Source organism: Amblyraja radiata, chromosome 13, assembly GCF_010909765.2.
Source record: "Amblyraja radiata isolate CabotCenter1 chromosome 13, sAmbRad1.1.pri, whole genome shotgun sequence".
NCBI classification, from domain to species: domain Eukaryota; kingdom Metazoa; phylum Chordata; class Chondrichthyes; order Rajiformes; family Rajidae; genus Amblyraja; species Amblyraja radiata.
The window spans coordinates 61,706,873-61,728,744 of record NC_045968.1 but is presented as its reverse complement, the minus strand read 5'-3'; the positions used below and the strand labels follow the sequence as shown (position 1 = coordinate 61,728,744).

The following is a 21,872-nucleotide window of genomic DNA, read 5'->3' as shown; positions in this document are numbered from 1 at the left end:
ATGGAAAAAGGGAGGAGGAGGAGCCCGAGGGCGGGGGGATGGGAGGAGACAGCTTGAGGGTTACGGAAGGGGAGGAGACAGCAAGGGCTAGCAAAACTGGGAGAATTCAATGTTCATGCCATCCGCCGTTCATGCCATCATACCATTTGCTAGCCCTTGCTGTCTCCTCCCATCCCCCCCGCCCTCGGGCTCCTCCTCCCCCCTTTTTCCTTCCTTCTCCCCCCCCACCCCCCATCAGTCTGAAGAAGGGTTTCGGCCGGAAACGTCGCCTATTTCCTTCGCTCCATAGATGCTGCTGCACCCGCTGAGTTTCTCCAGCATTTTTGTGTACCTTCACTCTGATGGGAGCCAGCGGATGGTCCTCCAGGCGGCGAGCGGATCACAGATGGTCCTCCGGGCGGAGAGCGGATCACAGATGGTCCTCCGGGCGGCGAGCGGATCACAGATGGTCCTCCAGGCCAGGCGGGGTGAGCCGAGCGCCGGTGGTCCTCCGGGCGGCGAGCGGATCACAGATGGTCCTCCGGGCGGCGAGCGGATCACAGATGGTCCTCCAGGCCAGGCGGGGTGAGCCGAGCGCCGGTGGTCCTCCGGGCGGGGTGAGCTGGGGCTGGGCCTGAGCGAGAGAAAGAGCGCGAGGGCGGGGAGACGTGAACCGGTGAGAGAGAGAGAGAGAGAGAGAGAGCGGGGGTGGGGCCGGGGCCGGGGCCGGGGCCGGGGGTGGGGGGGAGGACGGGGAGATGAGGCCGCTGACCTGGTCTGGAGAAACGATGAAGCCGAACCCGCACTGACCCGCGCGCCCCGACCTGGTGACAGAGAGAGAGAGAGAGAGTGTGTGGAGGGAGGAGAGGCTGGAGGTGGAAAGGGGGTGAAGTGAGTAACGGGGAAAACAGGGAGGAAAGAAGAGGGAGGATTCAAGGGGCAGTGGGTTTGGTGCCGAGGGGGATGAATGGGGGGGGACAGGGAACTGTGGGGGGGGGGGGGGGGGGGGAGAGAGAGAGGAGTCAAGTTTGCCCAGGAAGGGGGTAGGGAGCCAGGTGGGGGTGGGTTCAGATTGTTTGGGGGGGGGGGGGGGTGAGGGAGCAAAGGGGGGTAAGGAGCAGGAGGCGGCGGCAGGGGTAAGGGGCAGGGAGCCACAGGGAGGAAGTCACATTGTTTGGGGGTGGGGAGCGTGTTGCAGTTTAGGAAGTCAAACCAGGGCAGGGTCCTCACTGTGAATGGCGGGGCGCTGGGGGAATGTGTGGAGCCGAGGGATCTAGGAGTGCAGGTGCAAGTTGGGCCGAAGGGCCTCGTTCCAACGCGGTATCTCTCTATGAATCTATGACGAAGTGCTGGAGTAAATCAGCAGGTCAGGTAGCATCTGTGGAGAAGATAGACACAAAGTGCTGGAGTAACTCAGCGGGTCAGGCAGCATCTGTAGAGAAGATAGACACGAGAAGTGCTGGAGTAACTCAGCGGGTCAGACAGCATCTGTGGAGAGAATGAATGGGTGACATTTTGGGTCGAGAACATTCTCTGGTTTAGTTTAGTCCGCGCCGACCAGCGATCACCCCGTACACTAGCACTATCCTACGCACATTAGGGATAATTTACTCATTTTGTGGAGGCCGATTAATCTACAACCCTGAACGTCTTTGAAATGTTGGAGGAAACCGGAGCACCCAGAGTAAAAACCCATGAAGGTCAAGGGGAGAACGTACAAACGCCACACAGATAGCACCCGTAGTCAGGATCGAGCCCAGGTCCCTGGCAGTGAGGCAGCAACTGTACCGCTGCGCCACTGCCGCGCAGGATTATATAACGGTTTCCTCCGCCATAAATGCACCAAATATGTGCTAGTGATGTCCTGTTTGCCAGCTTGTTGACCTTCTGAGTCCTGCAGGGTTTAGGAGCCGTTGCTGTGGACGGAGAAACGGGGACGTGAGCGGCCATTGAGGGCGGCCAGGGTGCCGGTGAGTCCCCCCCTCTGCTCGGTGTGCGAACTGAGCTTCGAGGGGCTGAGCTTAGATGGAGGACCACATGACGAGGCAGAACAAGGAAAAGCGTTATGAGTGTGGCGTGTGCGGCAAGACCTGGCAAAGGCCGAGCCATCTGGAGATCCACCAGCGGGTGCACACAGGAGAACGCCCCTTCGACTGCTCGGAGTGTGGCAAGAGCTTCAAGATGGCGCAACAGCTGAAGGTGCACTGGCGGATGCACACGGGCGAGAAGCCCTATGGCTGCTCCACCTGCGGCAAGAACTTTGCCCAGTTGTCGGGGCTGCGGGATCACTGGCGGGTGCACAGCAGTGAGCGGCCCTTCACCTGCTCCGACTGCGGCAAAGGCTTCAAGTCGTCGCCAGAGCTGAAGCAGCACAGGCGCCTGCACACCGGGGAGCGGCCCTACACCTGCAACGACTGCGGCAAGGGCTTCACCCAGTCTGGCAGCCTGCTGGTGCATCAGCGCACCCACACTGGCGAGCGCCCCTTCACCTGCACTCACTGCGGCAAGGGTTTCACCCATTCCAGCAACCTGCTGGAGCACCAGCGGACCCACACCGGTGAGCGGCCCTACACCTGCGCCCAGTGCGGCAAGGGCTTCACCCAGTCCGGCAACCTGCTGAAGCACCAGCGCACCCACACTGGCGAGCGCCCCTACACCTGCACCCAGTGCAGCAAGGGCTTCACCCACTCCGGCACCCTGCTGCAGCACCAGCGCACCCATACCGGCGAGCGTCCCTTCACCTGCGCCCAGTGCGGCAAGGGCTTCCACCGCTCCGGCACCCTGCTGGAGCACCAGCGCACCCACACCGGCGAGCGTCCATTCACCTGCGTCCAGTGCGGCAAAGGATTCAACCGCTCCACCTATCTGCTGTCCCACCAGCGGGTGCACGCCGGTGACCGCCCCTTCCCCAGCCCGGTGTGTGGAGAGCGCTTTGCCATGGCCTCCCAAGCCCTGTCTCTCCAGCGCATGCACACCAGTGGCCAGCCCTACGACTGCCCGTACTGCGGTGAGGAGTTTGACAGCTTGCGGGGGTTGCGGCAGCACCGGCGGGCCCACACCGGCGAGCAGCTGCTCCCATTGTGACGAGGGCATGGGGGCTGTGGGAAACACCAGCGGATACACTCCGGAGAGAGACCCTTTGTGTGCGATGAGTGTGGCAAGGGTTTCACCCCCATGTCCAGCCTGTGGCAGCACCTGCGTACCCACAGTGGTTAGCATCCCTTCACTTGCCCCTCCTACCTGCCACCTGTGAGTCCACACCTGCCCGCTCTGTGGCAAGGCCTTAGCCCGTTCGTCCAGCCTGCTGGCACACCGCCACGGGGATAGGTAAACATAAAATGCTGGAAGGATAGATGCTCCCTGTCCCGCTGAGTTACTCCAGCATTTTGTGTCCTTTTTTGTAAACAGCATCTGCAGTTCCTTGTTTTTAAACCATTCTGGTTAACCATCTCTGCACCTTCCCCAGAGCCTCCACATCAGTCCTGTAATGGAGTGACCAGAACTGTATGCAATACTCCAAATGCTGCCTGACCAATGTCCTTTAAAGCTGCACATATACATTCCACTCTCTCCCCTCTACCCCCACTCATACACAAATTCTTTCCACTCCGCCCTTTTGTGCCCCCCTCCTCTCACACACTCCCTCTCCCGCTCCCTGTCTCTCTCACACACTCCCTCTCTCCCCCTGTCTCTCACACACCCTCTCTCTCTCAACACACTCCCTCTCTCTTGCTCTCTCTCGCACGCTCGCTCTCTCACACACACTCCCTCTCTCACACACACACAACACTCCCCCCTCCCTCTCACACACACAACACACCCCCCTCTCTCTCACACACACACACAAACACCCACCCCCTCTTGCTCTCTTTCACACACGCACTTTCTCTCACACACACGCGCACTCCCTCACACACACTGTCATGCAGGCACAACCAACATCTCCGCTCGGACCACCGCAAATTGGGGGAACAGGACCTCATATTTTGCTTGGGCAGTTTGCACCCTGGCAATATGAACATTGACTTCTCTAATTTCAGGTTGTCCTTACTTTCTCTTCCCCTTCCCAGCTCTCCCTCAGCCCACTTCTTCTCGCCTCCCTCACCCTCACATCAGTCTGAAGAAGGGTTTCGACCCGAAACGTTGCCTATTTCCTTCACTCCATAGATGCTGCAGGGCTCGAAATTAACGGTTGCCCGGGTGCCAATGACCACCCAAAGTGCTGCTGGGCAACCTAAACGCCGAGTCATTTTGCCTGACTTGCCACTGCAGATACTGGTTTATACCGAAGATAGACACAAAAAACTGGAGTATCTCAGGGAGTCAGGCAGCATCTCTGGAGAAAAGCAACATGACGTTTCGTGGCGGCGACGGCTGTATTGCAGGGCAAAGTAATTAGGTGCGTGGTGACGGAGGGTCGGAGCGAATGATGGGCCCCGCACAGCGGCAGCAGCGGCCGCGATAGCGGCTCCATCTCCTCCTCCTGCCCGCCCTGATAGCGGCCTCTGCCTGCCACTCCGCCAACGGCGCTTTCAAAACAAACCCTCTCGCACGCCGAGGCCGGGAGGAGGGAGGGAGGGAGAGGCCTCCTTCTGCCGTGTGAAGCAGCTGTACCAAAGATTCTATAGCTAGAGGATCCTTGAGCTGCACCGCTCGGCCCCGCACCTTGCTGTTGGCTGGCGGGGGAGGGAAGGCAGTGGCGAGGAGATCCCAACCGCCTCCCCCTTCGGTGGCGGCACTTGGCAGTGGACAGGGACGGCCAAGGCAGCGGGGCGATGTTGTCTCAGGAGAACTGACCTTCCTTCCTCCCCACCTCCCTCTCTCCCTCCCTCCCTCCCTCCCCCTTATCCTGAGACCCCTCTTCGCCATCCCGCACTGACCCCCATTCCTGCCTCTATTCAGTCCTCACTGACATCTCCTGTGCTCCCCTGCCCATTCATCCTTTACTGGAACACCCATTCATCCTGTACTGATCCACTCATTCATCCTGTAGTGAACCCTCATTCATCCTGCACAGACCCTCCGATCCACACTGTACTGACCCCCCGCCCCCCCCCCCACAATCATCCTGTGCTGTTACCCTTATTCATCCTGCGCTGATCCCCCCATCCATGCTGTACTAACCCCCCAATCAAGAAGAATGGGGGGGAACAGTCTGAAGAAGTGTCTCGACCCAAAACGTTGCCTTCGCTCCATAGATGCTGCCTCACCCGCTGAGTTTCTCCAGCATTTTTGTCTACACCCATTCCTGTACTGAATCCCCCATTCGTCCTGTACTGACCACCCATTCATCCTGTACTGATCCACCCCATTCAACCCCCCACCATCTATCCACCCCGCCCGCACTGATTCACATACACCCTCCTGACCCTATTGTGCTGGAAATGTCTTCAGAACGAACATTGACTATGTTTGATAACCGAATGCAATCAAATGTGTTTTAATTCCCAATGTTATTATTTGTTTTAGTCCATAAAGATGGATTAATTAAATTGTGAACACGTGAAACATTAAAACCGCAGTGTTCGATTGTCACTGCTACCTTTGACACGTTATTACAGAATTCATTTTAATGGCAAATCAATGCTCTTAATATGGAGTATCAGTACTGTAGTAATTTAATGAGCAACATTCACAATTACACGTTGGATTTATCCAGGTTTTACTTCTACAGTCAGTCATTTACATCACAAATTTGGTCAGGAGATATTTCAGTTGAAATTTTAACGTTAATTCTGAAGTGGGATTGATGGAAACAGCGTTTATCAATAAATTTTTTTAAATCTGGTGCGTGCAAACTGGGTATCTTCATTGCCATTCACAACACGTACATCTAATCTGAATGTCCGGTAATGTGGCATTTTGACACCTTTAAACATATTACCAAAAGAACATTTGCTGCATTTGATGTCCTTTGGCCATCTCATGTCAGTAGTTGTAATGTTTAATCTGTCAGATGGGTATAGTCGGTTTTAACAGCTATTATCATTAATTTTTTTTAGAAATTTCCTTGCAACCTGTATATTTTGTTATGCATAAATTATGTGGGAAGCGAAAGTGTTTCTGTACCAATAGCAATAACGACCCATACTATGGCCATGTCATGGTAATTTTCAGTCCTTCACAGAAAACATGTTTGAATGAATCTGTAGTGTGCATGGTTAAGCATATATGTTACCATGGTCCAGGATTTATTGACACAGGTTGATCATACGCTGAATAATCCAACCATATTTTTGTTTGGAAGTGGAAAGAACTAATAGAAATTGCATTAACTGCAATGTGTAAAAAGAGTTGAGATACTGTATTATAATTTTGCTGCATGTCATTGTGGTATATATGTCTTGACTGGTAAATATGTTTCGTTTATGTTTAGCGGCATGTTTTTCAAAGTCAGTTTGGTGAACAATTTTATTCAAACCTGGGGAAATAATTGAGCAAATCTACAGGAGATATTTCAGTTGAAATTTCAGTTCGTCCTGTACTGACCACCCATTCATCCTGTACTGATCCACCCCATTCAACCCCCCACCATCTATCCACCCCGCCCGCACTGATTCACATACACCCTCCTGACCCTATTGTGCTGGAAATGTCTTCAGAACGAGGAGTGGATTTCTGAAATCATACGTTGAATCCCTGCCGAAATGTGTAAAAAGCTCCGCGTTTTTGCATCTGGTTTTCGAGTAAATGCGTTTCAAATGCAAAATCACACACACACACACAGAGTTTTAAAAGTATACTAGACCAACTGCAGACCCGTTGGGTCTGTTCACCCAATGCGTGTTTGCGGGGTGAGTGGAGGGGGGAGGGGGGGGGGGGGGAGGTGGCATACGAATCACCCCCCACACACACTAACTACCCTCTTTGATATTATATTAATATTATTAATTTGCTCCTTTTACCCCATAACCGCCCTATCCACTGACGCATAGCCCCCAACTCGCAGGTGCATCTAGAGCAGAAGGGGGTGGGTAGAGAGTGAGGACAGAGAGAGAATGGGGAGAGACAGACAGAGGGACAGGTGAGTGAGGGGGAGGTGGAGGGAAGGGGGTAGGGGAGGGAGGGTGGGGGAGAGGGAGGGGGAGAGGAAGGAGAGAGAGTGGAGAGAGAGAGCGGGGAGAGAGAGAAGGTGAAGAGAGAGGAGAGGGAGAAGGAGGGAGAGAGAGAGGCGGAAAGAGTGAAAGAGGGGAGAGAGAGGAGGGGGGCGGGGCGAGGACGGTTAAAAGCAAATATCTTACAGCAGAGCTATAAGTTCTTTGGTTAAAAGCAGCGGGGGGACCAGCCGATCGTGACTTCCGCAAAGGTAAGCGCACCCACCAGCGTCAGAGCCGGGCCGGGGGAGGGGGGGGGGGGCGACAGACGATCGGGACTCCCCAGAGTGAGATGCGCAGGGGATGGGAGGGGCGGGGCTTCACGAGCTGCGCCGACTGAAGACAACCTCGTTCAGCACGTGAGCGATCTGCCGAACAAAGATCCTATAGCTGAGCGCAGCTCTGGGATCATTGCTGCAGAACATTCTCGTTCTTTCTGCGCCTTTTGAAGAATGGGAGTGGGTGGAGTAACGTACCTCGTGGAAAACTGGGCATGTGCGTTGACAGCAGCAGCATTAATCCACAGCGGCGGGGGGGAGGGGGGGACCAGGAGGCAGGTAGGCCTTGATTGGTGGGCATGTTGGTATTGTGACGTCAGCAGCTGGCAAGCGGTGATTATTTTTTTATAAGTCTGTTTTGTGAACAAATTTATTCAAAGTCTGGGGAAAATATTGAGCAAATTTAGAGAGGAGTGGATTTCGGAAATCATGTTAAATCCCTACCGAAATATGTAAAAATCTCCACGTTTTTGTTTCTGGTTTTCGAGGATTACGTTTCAAAGTCAAAATGACACACACCCACACACACACAGTTTTAAAAGAATGCTAGACCAAGTGCAGACCCGTTGGGTGTTCCCCCAACACGCGTTTGCGGGGGGGGGGGGGGGGGGGGCGTGCGGCACCACACACACTAACCACCACCTTTGATATAATAATATTATTAATTTGCTCCTTTTACCCCATAACCGCCGAAGAGACAGAGGGAGGGGGTGGAAGATAGGAGGAGAGGGACGGTGGGGGAGGAGGGGAGCGTGAGATGGGAGGAGAGAGAGGAGGGAAAGGGGAACTGAGGGGAAGGGAGGGGGAGGTGGAGGGAGGGGGAGGTGTGGAAAGGACGGTGTGGAGGGGGGGGGGGAGGGGTCTAGGGGAGGGTGGAGGCAGGAGGTTGGGGGGGAAGGGGAGAGAGGGAAGTGGGATAGAGAGAGGGTGGGTTTGGAGAGAGAGGGGGAGGGGGAAGAGAGAGCGGGGAGAAATAGAAGGGGAGGGAGAGAGAGGGGAGGAGGGAGAGAGAGAGATAGAGAGGGGAGGAGGGGAGAGAGAGAGAGGAGGGGGAGGGGAGAGGGGAGGGGGCGGGGCGGCAGCCCGAGCGGGGCACGGAGCGATCTGCGGACGGTGAAAGGCAGCGGGGGGACCAGCCGATCGTGGCTTCCGCAAAAGTAAGCGCACCCACCAGCGTGGCAGAGCCTGGCCGGGCCGGGGGTCGGAGGCAGACGACAGGCTACCCCGGAGAGGAGGTCCACCACTGTGACGGGTATAGAGGAGAGGGAAGAGAGGGAGGGAGAGGGGGGCGGGGGTAGAGGGGAGCTGGGCGAGTGAGTGCTCTGCGAAAAGCGGAGACAGAAGCGGCTTCTGACCAAAGGTCGCTATATAAGATATTTGCTTCTGACTCTGGAAACCCAAAGCTGGAATGAGCGCGCAGGGGATGTGAGGGGGCGTGGCTTCACAAGCTGCACCGACAGTGAAGAGAACCTCGTTCAGCGCGTGAGCGAGCTGTAGAACAAAGATCCTAGGAGCTCTGGGATCTTTGCTGCAGAACATTCTCGTTTTTTCTGTGCCTTTTGAAGAAGGGTTATGTGGAGTAACGTACCTCGTGGAAAACTGAGCTAAATGACAGACCCCCTCCCCCACCCATGTTGTTCCATTGTTTCAAAAGGGTTCTAAGAGTAAACCTAGCAATTATAGACCTGTTAGTTTGACGTCAGTGGTGGGCAAATTAATGGAAAGGATACTTAGCATCTGGATAAACAGGGTCTAATTAGGAATAGTCAACATGGATTTGTGCCTGGAAGGTCATGTTTGACTAATCTTCTTGAATTTTTTGAAGAGGTTACTAGGGAAATTGATGACGGTAAATCAGTGGATGTTGTCTATAGGGTGATTTCACGAAAGGTCACTGGAGCGTAAATCCCCACTCACGTGACCGAAATTTTTAACTGGGGGACAAGCGTCACTTCCGGTACATGTTAGTGGATGGGAAAACATGCACTTTCACACCCGTTAAAAACATCGAAAACGGCCAGGTTTTGAGCTGCAATTAAGTGAGCCAGTCGGGGTGACCGTGAGGAACAGCTGCCTAAATTTACAGTCCAAAACAAAGATAGAAACTAAGGTAAATACAAGAGCGAGCTGAAGGTGTAAAAAAGGCGGAAGTGCTAGCGGACATTTTTCTTGGAGATTTAAAGATCCAAAATATCGGGAATTATCGCGTTTGCTCGCTGCATTTCACCAAAAGTGACATTATTGGCTTTGTTATCTTTATTCATTTGTTATATGAAAAGTATTAAAAGTTAGAAATCCGTCAGTAAAATTGCAAAATCGCCCATGGTTCTCGGGTGGGTTTTAACATGCAAAATGAACACGCTTCTGAAGCTCCATTTACCATTTAAATAATCGTAAACTCTCAATGCGTTTGGAAATCAATTTTACTGAGATGCAAGTTTACGATTATTTAAATGGTAAATGGAGCTTCAGAAGCGTTTTCATTTTGCATGTTAAAACCCACCCGAGAACCATGGGCGATTTTGCAATTTTACTGACGGGTTTCTAACTTTTAATACTTTTCATATAACAAATGAATAAAGATAACAAAGCCAATAATGTCACTTTTGGTGAAATGCAGCGAGCAAACGCGATAATTCCCGATATTTTGGATCTTTAAATCTCCAAGAAAAAAGTCCGCTAGCACTTCCGCCTTTTTTACACCTTCAGCTCGCTCTTGTATTTACCTTAGTTTCTATCTTTTTTTTGGACTGTAAATTTAGGTAGCTGTTCCTCACGGTCACCCCGACTGGCTCACTTAATTGCATCTCAAAACCTGGCCGTTTTCGATGTTTTTAACGGGTGTGAAAGTGCGTGTTTTCCCATCCACTAACATGTACCGGAAGTGACGCTTGTCCCCCAGTTAAAATTTTCGGTCACGTGAGTGGGGATTTACGCTCCAGTGACCTTTCGTGAAATCACCCTATATGGACTTTAGTAAGGCCTTTGACAAGGTTCCTCATGGAAGGTCGGTTAAGAAGGTTCAATTGTTGTGTATTAATGCAGGAGTAGCAAGATGGATTCAACAGTGGCTGAATGGGAGATGCCAGAGAGTAATGGTGGATTGTATAGAAGACTATATAGAAGTAATATAGAAGATTAAAAAAAGGTTACTTCTCACTTTTACTTTCTGCACCATTTGTATCTTTGTGTGTAGACATATAACCAATATGTTTAAAATATTTAGTAAAGCTCGCAGATGTCAGCTATTTTTATGTGATCAGAAGTCATGGTCCAAAAACATGTTGTTAGTTTATTTTGCTTTCGCTTAGAACATCATGGTAGCTCAGAGATTGGAGATAAAGGGCAAGGACAGTGAGAGGTTAAAGTTAGTAAAAAATATGCATGCTAAGCAGCCAAAGATAAGAACTGAAACTATAATAAAACGCTGTCTGAAATTATGAATCAGAGAACATTTGGAGAGTGGACAAGCTGTGGTATCTCTGAATGTTCCAGGCCCAGATTTGTGCAAATTAAAGGCTTTTCGTCTTCTTGAAGAATTATCCGTGTTTGTGTCATCTTATCCTAACTTTGAGTCTTGTAAACCACGACAAATTGGCGCAGCGAGCAGGGTCGGTAAGACACCATTAATTAAAAGACAAGTAGCCCAGGGCCTTCCCAGCCCCTAATGTGGCTCTTAAGGACAACAGGACAAAGGTGGCCACCTAAAAACTATGCGGTTTTCTGCTTCATTTGGACTAATAACCTGTTGTTCATGATAAGCCATTTAGGACACAGAAGTGCCTAGGTAGTTAGAAGGTCTCTCCGACCCAAGAATCTGGCACGAAATTGTTCTTAAAAGGGTGGATTGTCGAAGAAGGCGTGTGTGGTGAGTAATAATAGTAGTGATAAGAAAGTAATGTGATAGTATTAAGAGTTTATTAAGACCTCGTAGTTACCACCCTGAGAAGTCAGGGGTTTGCATGGGCGAGGCTGGTATTAAGACCTCGTGGTTACCGCCCTGAGAGGTCAGGGTTTTGCACGGGCGAGGCTGGTATTGTGTGGACAACGCCTTGGGTGACCAGGGGTCATACGGGCAAAATACGAATTTGGGGTAGGTGCGTGGCAGAAGGTGTACACAGTGATAATATATTGTAGAATAGCAGAAAGTAGAATAGCAATAATAATAGTGTATGGTTTAAGGACTGAGTGTCTTAACTGTTTGTGGAGATAAGCTTTCAGCATTCTTTAAGATCAGAAAATAAATGTATTTCCTTTGTCTGGAAATTAATGGGAGTGGTGTGTGGTCAGATGTTGAGTGACTAGGATTTTGATTGGTTGGGATCTTGGGGTGTGGTTAGAATTTGAGTTACGGTGAGTCTGACTGGTCACGATCTGAATCAATGGCCAATCACAGCGTTCGGGAACCTGACTGATGGAGGCTTGGATCATCCTACTTTGGCTTGGGAGGGAGATAAGAATTATATAAATGTTAATTTTGAAATTTTAATACGTGTAGAAAATTGAATAATTCATTTGAAGTAAAAATGAAACGAATGTGATTTGTGTGTAAAAAACTGTTTTGAATGAATGAGGAAGTTTATATATGTGATAATTATTTTGTTTATTGTATTTGTAGACCACATTGTAAGGGTAAGTAAGTAAGTAAGTTTTATTTATATAGCACATTTTAAGTCAACTCGCATTGACACCAAAGCGTTTTACATAAAATAGATAGATTAGATTAGATTAAACTTTATTAATCCCCTTATTCAGGGGAAATTCTGATGTCCTTGCAGCACACTAATAAAAATACAACATAGATTCAAAAAGAAGTTCAACACAAAAACATCCCCCCACAGTGATTCCCACTGTGGGGGAAGGCACAAAGTCCAGTCCCCATCCTCTTGTCCACCCAAAGTCGGGCCTATTGAGGCCTCCACAGTCGCCGCCACGGCGCCCGATGTTCTCGCCGGGTGATGGTGCTTCGGCGTCGGGAGAACCCCCAGCGGCTTGGGGTGCCAGGAACGGCCGCCTTCCCACCGGAGACCGCGGCGGACGGAGCTCCGCACACTGGCGATCTCAGCAAGAGATCCCAGGCTCCGGGATGTAACGTTCAGCGTCGCAGCTGGCCGCTCCACAGAACCGCGGCTCCACAATGTTCTTATCGGCGGTCCCAGCATACTGGAGTTCCAGCGCGACGACCCAGGAAAGGCATCGCCCGCTCCGCAACAGCGCTCCAGCGCTGCGCCGCCGCCAAAGCCGATGTTCTGCGCCGCCGCGAAAGCCGAAGTTCTGGCCAGGTCCCCTCAGGGAAACGTCGCTCCAGGACCCGCTGGTAGGTCGCGAGGACAGGTCGAAGGCTCTGCTCGGAGGAAGGCAACCCCTCCGACCAGGTAGGGACTCGAAAAGCAGTTTCCCCCTTCCCCCCCACCACCCCCCACACATAAAAAGATTAGGCCCCCTGACTACACACTCAACGTACTAAAAATAATAAAAAAGAAGGGGAAAAAAAACGGACAGCTGCAGGACAGGCAGCCGTTCAGGACAGCGCCTCCTCCGAGATAATAAGTTTCCATAACAACCAGAGAAAAATACTAAAAAAATAAAATAAATAAATAAAAGAAAATGGAACACAACAAATTATAGAGTTGAACACAAACGTCCCCCCACAGCAGAATCAAAAATTTCCACTGTGGGTAGGTGTATGTTCCTTTAAATAAATTGGAAGCAATGGGGGAAGGTTACGAACAGCTGTAAGATAACGATTAACTCTTTGTATCCTCGTAACCTAAAAGGGGAAGTTGGAAAATGTAGGTTGCTTAGTTTTTTCTGATGTTTCTTTTAGATTTCTTTTCAGTAAAGTTAATTTGGAAAATTGTTGCTAGTGCTAGGAATTGGACATTTAAAATAGTGGTGAGAATGGATTGAAATAATTGGAAATAAGTTAATTGATGAAACATGACCAGCTTTTATGGTTTGTTGTTTTATGGTAAACATTCTAGTTGGAGAAGGGTAATGATTGTTTGCTGAGATTTTAAGAATTTGCTGAGATTTGAGGAAGTGACCTAAGGAAGGCACTTTTAAGGTGTGACAAGATGAAAGTGTTAATTATGAATTATATGGCCACAGATAAGTTGGAAAAGTGGGAAAAGCGGAAAGGAAAGGAATTAGATACACTTAGGCAGTTTAGAAAGAAAGGAGAGAGAGGCAGTTAGGAGATAACAGAAGTAGGAAACGACAGGTGTGAAAGTAATAAAGCAGGAGGAGTCAGTGGAAGATTTAAAAAGAAAGGTGAATGAATTTGCAAGGCGGCTAGAATATTTGAGAAGCAGGAAATTGAATTTAGAATAAGAAAGAAGGCATACCAGAAAGGATTAAAGTGGGAAGCATAGCGATAAATTGATGAGACTGCTTTAAAAAGAAAAGAGCAGGACAGACACAGATTATCCCTTGGGGCACCCATAAACTGAAAGGGCTAAAAAATACCTCACCCTATATCACTGATGGGGGAGGAAATGGATTAGTGCTTTGGAGGAGAACGTGGGACGATTATTGGCTATGGGAAATTTGAAGGCACTGTTGGTGAAAGTGATAGGAACCACTAAACTGACAGAACTACTGAAGATGGATGGTATACAAATGTGTGAACAATGTAATAAGCAATGGCATGCTGTTTGACACAGTCAGGCAGAGGGTATGGCAGGCCCTGAGACAATGTTACCCACTTAAGGTGAACCCCAAGGAATAAAGGGGAGATACACTAGGAAAGGCAAATAATCCAGCAGCCTATCTGGAAAACCAGCTGAAAAGGTGGAGAGTTGAAAATGAACAAGAAATAGAAGGCAACCAGTTAATGAACATTATATTATGAACTACTGTGGTGGATGTCATTCCTCTTAAAGTCAAGCCTAGATTGGAGGAGGTGGTGGGATTGTCATTTATTTCCCACCCCCGATTCGGCGATCAGTTGGTCTCTGCGGTCGAGAAATATCGCAAAGATAGGAAAAAGACTTGCAAACCAGCAGAAAGAGCTTAAAAAGAAAGAGTGTGAAAAAAGAAAGACAATGTTGTCAATAACAACAGAACTGGTTGAAAAGACTGAAATAAGTGATGAACTGACATAAAGTGAGTCCTATGACAAAACCAAGCAGGGCCAGAGAATTACATGCCAATAATAAATGTATTTGGGGGAACGTTCCCTCAAAATGTCCTATCAGGGGTGAAATTAATCTGGATATAAGCCCTAACAGGACTGGGGTCCCCAAGGGAGGGAGGGATTTAAAGGAGGACGTCAGGAAAGGCTAGGATGAGGTAGGGTTTTGAATACTAGCCCCATGTTTTAATCAGATGATAAAGGTAGAGTTGGAAGGTGTACCCTTAGAAAGTATTTGATGATGTGGATGATTTGTTGGTTTGTTCCACAAGTGAGAAGCAATGTAAGAGAGAGAGACATTGTAAGTCTAAAAATTTCAGAATGTAGGACAGAGGATGATGACCTTGGGAAAGGCAGGATATAGTTCAGACTAGATTGGAAAATATGTTGAAATTGTGACATCATTAAGAAAGATAATGAGGGAAGAAGGACAAACAAGCCTAAAGAATGTTTTACAGTTAGAGCTTTTGAATGATGGAGACAAAAAGGTTTTGTTTGTAAATGTTTATTGTTAAAGGGATCATAATAGCAAGTATGTAGGGTTTGAAATGGTGTATAAGGATGAATTAGACTTTAAGGTAATTAAATTAGAAGCCTGTAACCGTGCTTAGCTCAGTTGGCAAAAATTAAAGGCTTTAAGAGAAGCATGTGATGTGAGGGAAAGTGAGAAAGATGAAGTTTATACCGACTAAGCATATGATTATGGAGTTTGTCATATGTTTAGAGCAGTAGGGAAATAGAAAGGCTTTGATAAAAGCAACGGAGACCAATAGTTAGCAGTAAAGTTAGACCTGATAAGAGCAATATTGAAGTCAGGGGCACTAGCTGTCATTAAATGTCAAGCACAAAAGAAGGGAAATTAAAGTGTAGACGAAGCAGCCAGATCAGCATCTGGAGGATGATCAGCTGTTGTTACGTCTAGGGTAAGTCTGAATAGATTTAGGTATGAGCACTGTAGTGTCGTTTATGATGAATAAGGTAATTAAGAGGTTTGGTAGACCTACAGAAATCAGCTTTGACAACGGATTGTTTTCATTTAGGGAGTAGTCAAGTTGGCGATACAGGCCCTTAGAGTAAAACACAGATTTGGGTGCGTAACACCTGCAGTCACAGACATGGTGGAAAGAATAAATGGAACATTGAAGGTTAATATAAATAAGATTTGTGTAATTACAAAGTTGAATTGGATCGATGCCCTGCCATTGGCACTGAAGAGACGTTGCATGCAAACTAACCGAATAACCCACATAACACCACATGAGATGTTTATTGGCCGACCTATGTAGGTGGCACAATGGAGAGGTCCTTACAAGGGACCGAGTTTGGAACAATTAGAGATAGAATTTAAGATGTATATGCAACAGTTAATTATGATATACAAGCCTATTTATGAACAGGTAAAGTAAAAGCTGTTGGAGGTGGACCAGGAGGAAGGACCCTTTAAACCTGGAGACAAGGTGTATGTATGAGCTTTCCGAACCACCCACCGATGTTCAGGTAGAAGGTTGATATACCTGGTACCATTTCAATCATTACACGAGGGCTGTCCCGCAGGTACGAATAGATAATGGCCCTGAGGTAAGTGAACAGGAGGACAAAGAAGTGAGAAAAGAGTAGAGTTTTAACAAGAACGTTGTTCGACATCAGTGGTGGGCAAAATAATGGAAAGGATACTTAAAGATAATATATATAAGAATTTGGATAAATAGGGTAGGATTAGGAAGAATTAGCATGGATTTGTGATTAGAAGGTCATGTTTGACTAACCTTGAATTTTTTTAAAAGGTTATTAGGGAAATTGATGAGGGTAAAGTGGTGGATGTTGTCTAGATGAACTTTAGTAAGGCCTTTGACAAGGTTCAATAAGGAAGTAAGTTTGGTTAAGAAGGTTCAGTAAGGAGTAGCAAGATGGATTAAATAGTGGCTGTATGGGAGATGCCAGAGAGTAATGGTGGATGGCTGTTTGTCAGGTTGGAGGTCAGTGACTAGAGGGGTACCTCAGGGATCTGTGTTGGGTCCACTGTTGTTTGTTATGTACATCAATAATCTGGATGCTGGTGTGGTAAATTGGATTAATAAGTATGCAGATCATACTAAGATAGGCGGTGATGTGAATAATTAAGTAGATTTTCAAAGTCTACAGAGAGATTTAGGTCATTTGGAAGAGTGGGCTGAAAGATGACAGATGGGTTTAATGTTGATAAGCGTGAGGTGATACATCTTGGAAGGACAAATCAAAATTGGACGTACATGGTAAATGGTTGTGAATTGAGGAATGAAGTTGAACAGAGGGATCTAGGAATAACTGTGCATAGTTCACTGAAAGTGCAATCTCATGTAGATAGGGTGGTAAAGAAAGCTTTTGGTGTGATGGCCTTTATAAATCGGAGCATTGTGTATAGGTTGGGTTGTAATGTTAAAATTGTACCAAATCTGGAGTATGGTGTACAATTTTGGTAGGCAAATTATAGGAAAGATGTCAACAAAATACTGAGAGTACAGAGGAGATTAATTAGAATGTTGCCTGGGTTTCAGTAACTAAGTTACAGAGAAAGGTTGAATAAGTTAGGTCTTTATTCTTTGGAGAGGAAGGATGTTAAGGGGGGATTGATAGAGGTCTTTAAAATGATGAGAGGGATAGACAGAGTTGACGTAGATAAGGTTTTTCCGTTGAGAGTAGGGAAGTTTGAAACAAGACGACATGATTTAAGAATTAAGGGACAGAAGTTTAGGGGCAACATGAAGGGGAACTTCTTTACTGAGAGAGTGGCAGCTGTGTCAAATGAGCTTCCAGTGGAAGTGGTGGAGGTAGGTTGAATGTTATCATTTAAAAATAAATTGGATAGGTACAGTATATGGCCGGGAAAGGAATGGAGGGTTCTGGCCTGAGTGCAGGTGGATGGGATTAGGTGGGGGTAAATGTTCGGAAAGGACTAGAAGGACCAAGGTGGCCTGTTTCATTGCTGTCATTGTTATATGGTTAAGATAATGTGAGTTTTTTTTGGAGACATTAGTGACTATGAAATTGGTGTAAATAAGGTCAGAATAACGGGTGTATGTGTCTTGTTTGGGGAACAATGTTTCAATTTCATACATAATAATACTAGCCCGGAGGGGTCTTTCACTAAAGCCATGGATAAGTTAAAAACCTAAGTAGTGAGGTTAAAAGAAACGTAGAGTTAAGACATCAATTGTGTGGGTGGCTGGAGAGGATGTTGGCGGGTTTGAGGAGAATGGCTGATTAAAATTGGTCTGACCATTGGGGTTGTACTACATCCAGTGGCAATAATGTTGTGCTGTGTTTTCCCCTGTAATAAGTCCCTCCTGGTGAAAGATACTGTGAAACAACTGCCAATGATAACGGGTGAAGCCGAATCCAGCCCTAAAGGAAAGTGGACCTGGGTGATAGAATACTACTACGATGAAGAAGTACTGTTAGGAAAATGTTAATGTAGCCTGTAAGGGGAGCTGGATCGTTTTTTCTGCCTCACGTAATGGGGGTGGGTTTTTGGCCCAGTTTCCCAAGGAGCCAGAGAAAGAACACTACACAGCATTACATAAAATTAATTAAAAGAGCCTGCATTAAAAGAGCTTGCCATAGAGGGAGTACAGAGAAGGTTCACCAGACTGATTCCTGGGATGGCAGGACTTTCATATGAAGAAAGACTGGATAGACTCGGCTTGTACATGCTGGAATTCAGAAGATTGAGGGGGAATCTTATAGAAACTTACAAAATTCTTAAGGGGTTGGACAGGCTAGATGCAGGAAGATTATTCCCGATTTTGGGGAAGTCCAGAACTAGGGGTCACAGTTTAAGGATAAGAGGGAAGTCTTTTAGGACCGAGATGAGAAAATCATTTTTTACACAGAGAGTGGTGAATATGTGGAATTCTCTGCCACAGAAGGTAGTTGAGGCCAGTTCATTGGCTATATTTAAGAGGGAGTTAGATGTGGCCCTTGTGGCTAAAGGGATCAGGGGGTATGGAGAGAAGGCAGGGATGGGATACTGAGTTGGATGATCAGCCATGATCATATCAAATGGCGGTGCAGGCTCGAAGGGCCGAATGGCCTACTCCTGCACCTATTTTCTATGTTTCTATGTTTCTATTTTAGGGTTACTTCTCACTTTTACTAGAATGTTGCCTGGGTTTCAGCAACTAAGTTACAGAGAAAGGTTGAACAAGTTAGGGCTTTATTCTTTGGAGCGCAGAAGGTTAAGGGGGGACTTGATAGAGGTTTTTAAAATGATGAGAGGGATAGATAGAGTTGACGTGGAAAAGCTTTTCACACTGAGAGTAGGGAAGATTCAAACAAGGGGACATGACTTGAGAATTAAGGGACTGAAGTTTAGGGGTAACATGAGGGGGAACTTCTTTACTCAGAGAGTGGTAGCTGTGTGGAATGAGCTTCCAGTGAAGGTGGTGGAGGCAGGTTCGTTTTTATCATTTAAAAATAAATTGGATAGTTATATGGATGGGAAAGGAATGGAGGGTTATGGTCTGAGCGCAGGTATATGGGACTAGGGGAGATTATGTGTTCGGCACGGACTAGAAGGGTCGAGATGGCCTGTTTCCGTGCTGTAATTGTTATATGATTATATGGTTATATGGTTATATATATGAGTGATTAGAGCTGGGGAATGTGTGTGTAGTTTTCTTTGTCTTTTGAGAATTTGTAGTCTCAGAGAAGGAAGTTATATAGAAGACTATATAGAAGTAATATAGAAGATTAAAAAGGTTACTTCTCACTTTTACTTTCTGCACCATTTGTATCTTTGTGTGTAGACATATAACCAATATGCCTAAAACATTTAGTAAAGCTCACATATGTCAGCTATTTTTATATGATCAGGCCCCAAAACATGTTATTGCTTAGTTTATTTAGCTTTAGCTTAGAACATCATGGTAGCTCAGAGATTGGAGATAAAGGGCAAGGACAGTGAGAGGTTAAAGTTAGTAAAAACATGCAGCCAAAGATAAGAACTGAAACTATAATAAAATACTGTCTGAAATTATGAATCAGAGAACATTTGGAGAGTGGCCAAGCTGTGGTATCTCTGAATGTTCCAGGCCCAGATTTGTGCAAATTAGAGGCTTTTCGTCTTCTTGAAGAATTCTCCGTGTCTGTGTCATCTTATCCTAACTTTGAGTCTTGTAAACCACGACAATGGCCGTTTGTCAGGTTGGAGGCCGGTGACTAGTGGGGTGCCTCAGGGATCTGTGTTGGGTCCACTGTTGTTTGTCATGTACATCAATGATCTGGATGCTGGTGTGGTAAATTGGATTAGTAAGCATGCAGATGATACTAAGATAGGTGGTGTTGTGGATAATGAAGTAGATTTCCAAAGTCCACAGAGAGATTTAGGCCATTTGGAAGAATGGGCTGAAAGATGGCAGATGGAGTTTAATGTTGATAAGTGTGAGGTGCTACATCTTGGCAGGACAAATCAAAATAGGACGTACATGGGAAATGGTAGCGAATTGTGGAATGCAGTTGAACAGAGGGGTCTAGGAATAACTGCATAGTTCCCTGAAGGTGGAATCTCATGTAGATAGGGTGGTAAAGAAAGCTTTTGGTGTGCTAGCCTGTATAAATCGGAGCATTGAGCATAGAAGTTACAGAAGTAGCTTACCACCACCGAGTGTGACTGAGGAGTGAATGAATAATGCGATGTAAAGCGCCTTGAGTATTAGAAAGGCGCTATATAAATCCCATCCATTATTATTATTAGAAGTTGGGAGCTACAATAATTATAGGCAGCATGGAGTAAATGAGGTGCTTGAGGAGTATAAAGAATGTAAAAAGAATCTTAAGAAATAAATTAGAAAAGCTAAAAGAAGATATGAGGTTGCTTTGGCAAGTAAGGTGAAAGTAAATCCAAAGGGTTTCTACAGATATATTAATAGCAAAAGGATAACGAGGGATAAAATTGGTCCATTAGAGAGTCAGAGTGGACAGCTATCTGCAGAGCCAAAAGAGATGGTGGAGATATTGAACAATTTATTTTCTTCGGTATTCATCAAGGAGAAGGATATTGAATTATGTGAGGTAAGGGAAACAAGTAGAGTAGCTATGGAAACTATGAGATTCAAAGAAGAGAAAGTACTGACACTTTTGAGAAATATAAAAGTGGATAAGTCTCCAGGTCCGGACAGGATATTCCCTAGGACATTGAGGGAAGTTAGTGTAGAAATAGCAGGGGCTATGGCAGAAATATTTCAAATGTCATTAGAAACGGGAATAGTACCGGAGGATTGGCATACTGCGCATGTTGTTCCATTGTTTAAAAAGGGGTCTAAGAGTAAACCTAGCAATTATAAACCTGTTAGTTTAACGTCGGTGCAGGGCAAATTAATGGAAAGGATACTTAGAGATAATATATATAAGCATCTGGATAAACAGGGTCTGATTAGGAACAGTCAACATGGATTTGTGCCTGGAAGGTCATGTTTGGCTAATCTTCTTGAATTTTTTGAAGAGTTTACCCGGGAAATTGATGAGGGTAAAGCAGTGGATGTTGTGTATATGGACTTCAGTAAGGCCTTTGACAAGGTTCCTCATGGAAGGTTGGTTAAGAAGGTTCAATGTTTGGGTATTAATGGTGGAGTAGCAAGATGGATTCAACAGTGGCTGAATGGGAGATGCCAGAGAGTAATGGTGGATGGTTGTTTGTCAGGTTGGAGGCCAGTGACTAGTGGGGTCCACTGTTGTTTGTCATGTACATCAATGATCTGGATGATGGTGTGGTAAATAGGATTAGTAAGTTTGCAGATGATACTAAGATAGGTGGGGTTGTGGATAATGAAATAGATTTTCAAAGTCTACAGAGAGATTTATGCCAGTTGGAAGAGTGGGCTGAAAGATGGCAGATGGAGTTTAATGCTGATAAGTGTGAGGTGCTACATCTTGGCAGGACAAATCAAAATAGGACTTACATGGTAAATGGTAGGGAATTGAAGAATGCAGGTGAACCGAGGGATCTGGGAATAACTGTGCACAGTTCCCTGAAAGTGGAATCTCATGTAGATAGGGTGGTAAAGAAAGCTTTCGGTGTGCTGGCCTTTATAAATCAGAGCATTGAGTATAGAGAAAGGTTGAACAAGTTAGGGCTTTATTCTTTGGAGCGCAGAAGGTTAAGGGGGGACTTGATAGAGGTCTTTAAAATGATGAGAGGGATAGACATAGTTGACGTGGATAAGGTTTTCCCACTGAGAGTAGGGAAGATTCAAACAAGGGGACATGACTTGAGAATTAAGGGACAGAAGTTTAGGGGTAACATGAGGGGGAACTTCTTTACTCAGAGAGTGGTGGCTGTGTGGAATGAGCTTCCAGTGAAGGTGGTGGAGGCAGGTTCATTTTTTTCATTTAAAAATAAATTGGATAGTT

General features: G+C 46.8%; 1 protein-coding gene across 1 annotated transcript; it reads left to right on the top strand.

Annotated features, from left to right (window-relative positions):
- Positions 1-364: 364 nt before the first annotated feature.
- On the top strand, positions 365-8,848 carry LOC116979512 (protein krueppel-like). Its single transcript, XM_033031021.1, has 3 exons — positions 365-655; positions 1,880-2,354; positions 8,755-8,848. Exons 2-3 carry the CDS (start codon positions 2,005-2,007, stop codon positions 8,846-8,848), a joined length of 444 nt encoding a protein of 147 aa, XP_032886912.1. The 5' UTR covers positions 365-655; positions 1,880-2,004.
- Positions 8,849-21,872: the final 13,024 nt, after the last annotated feature.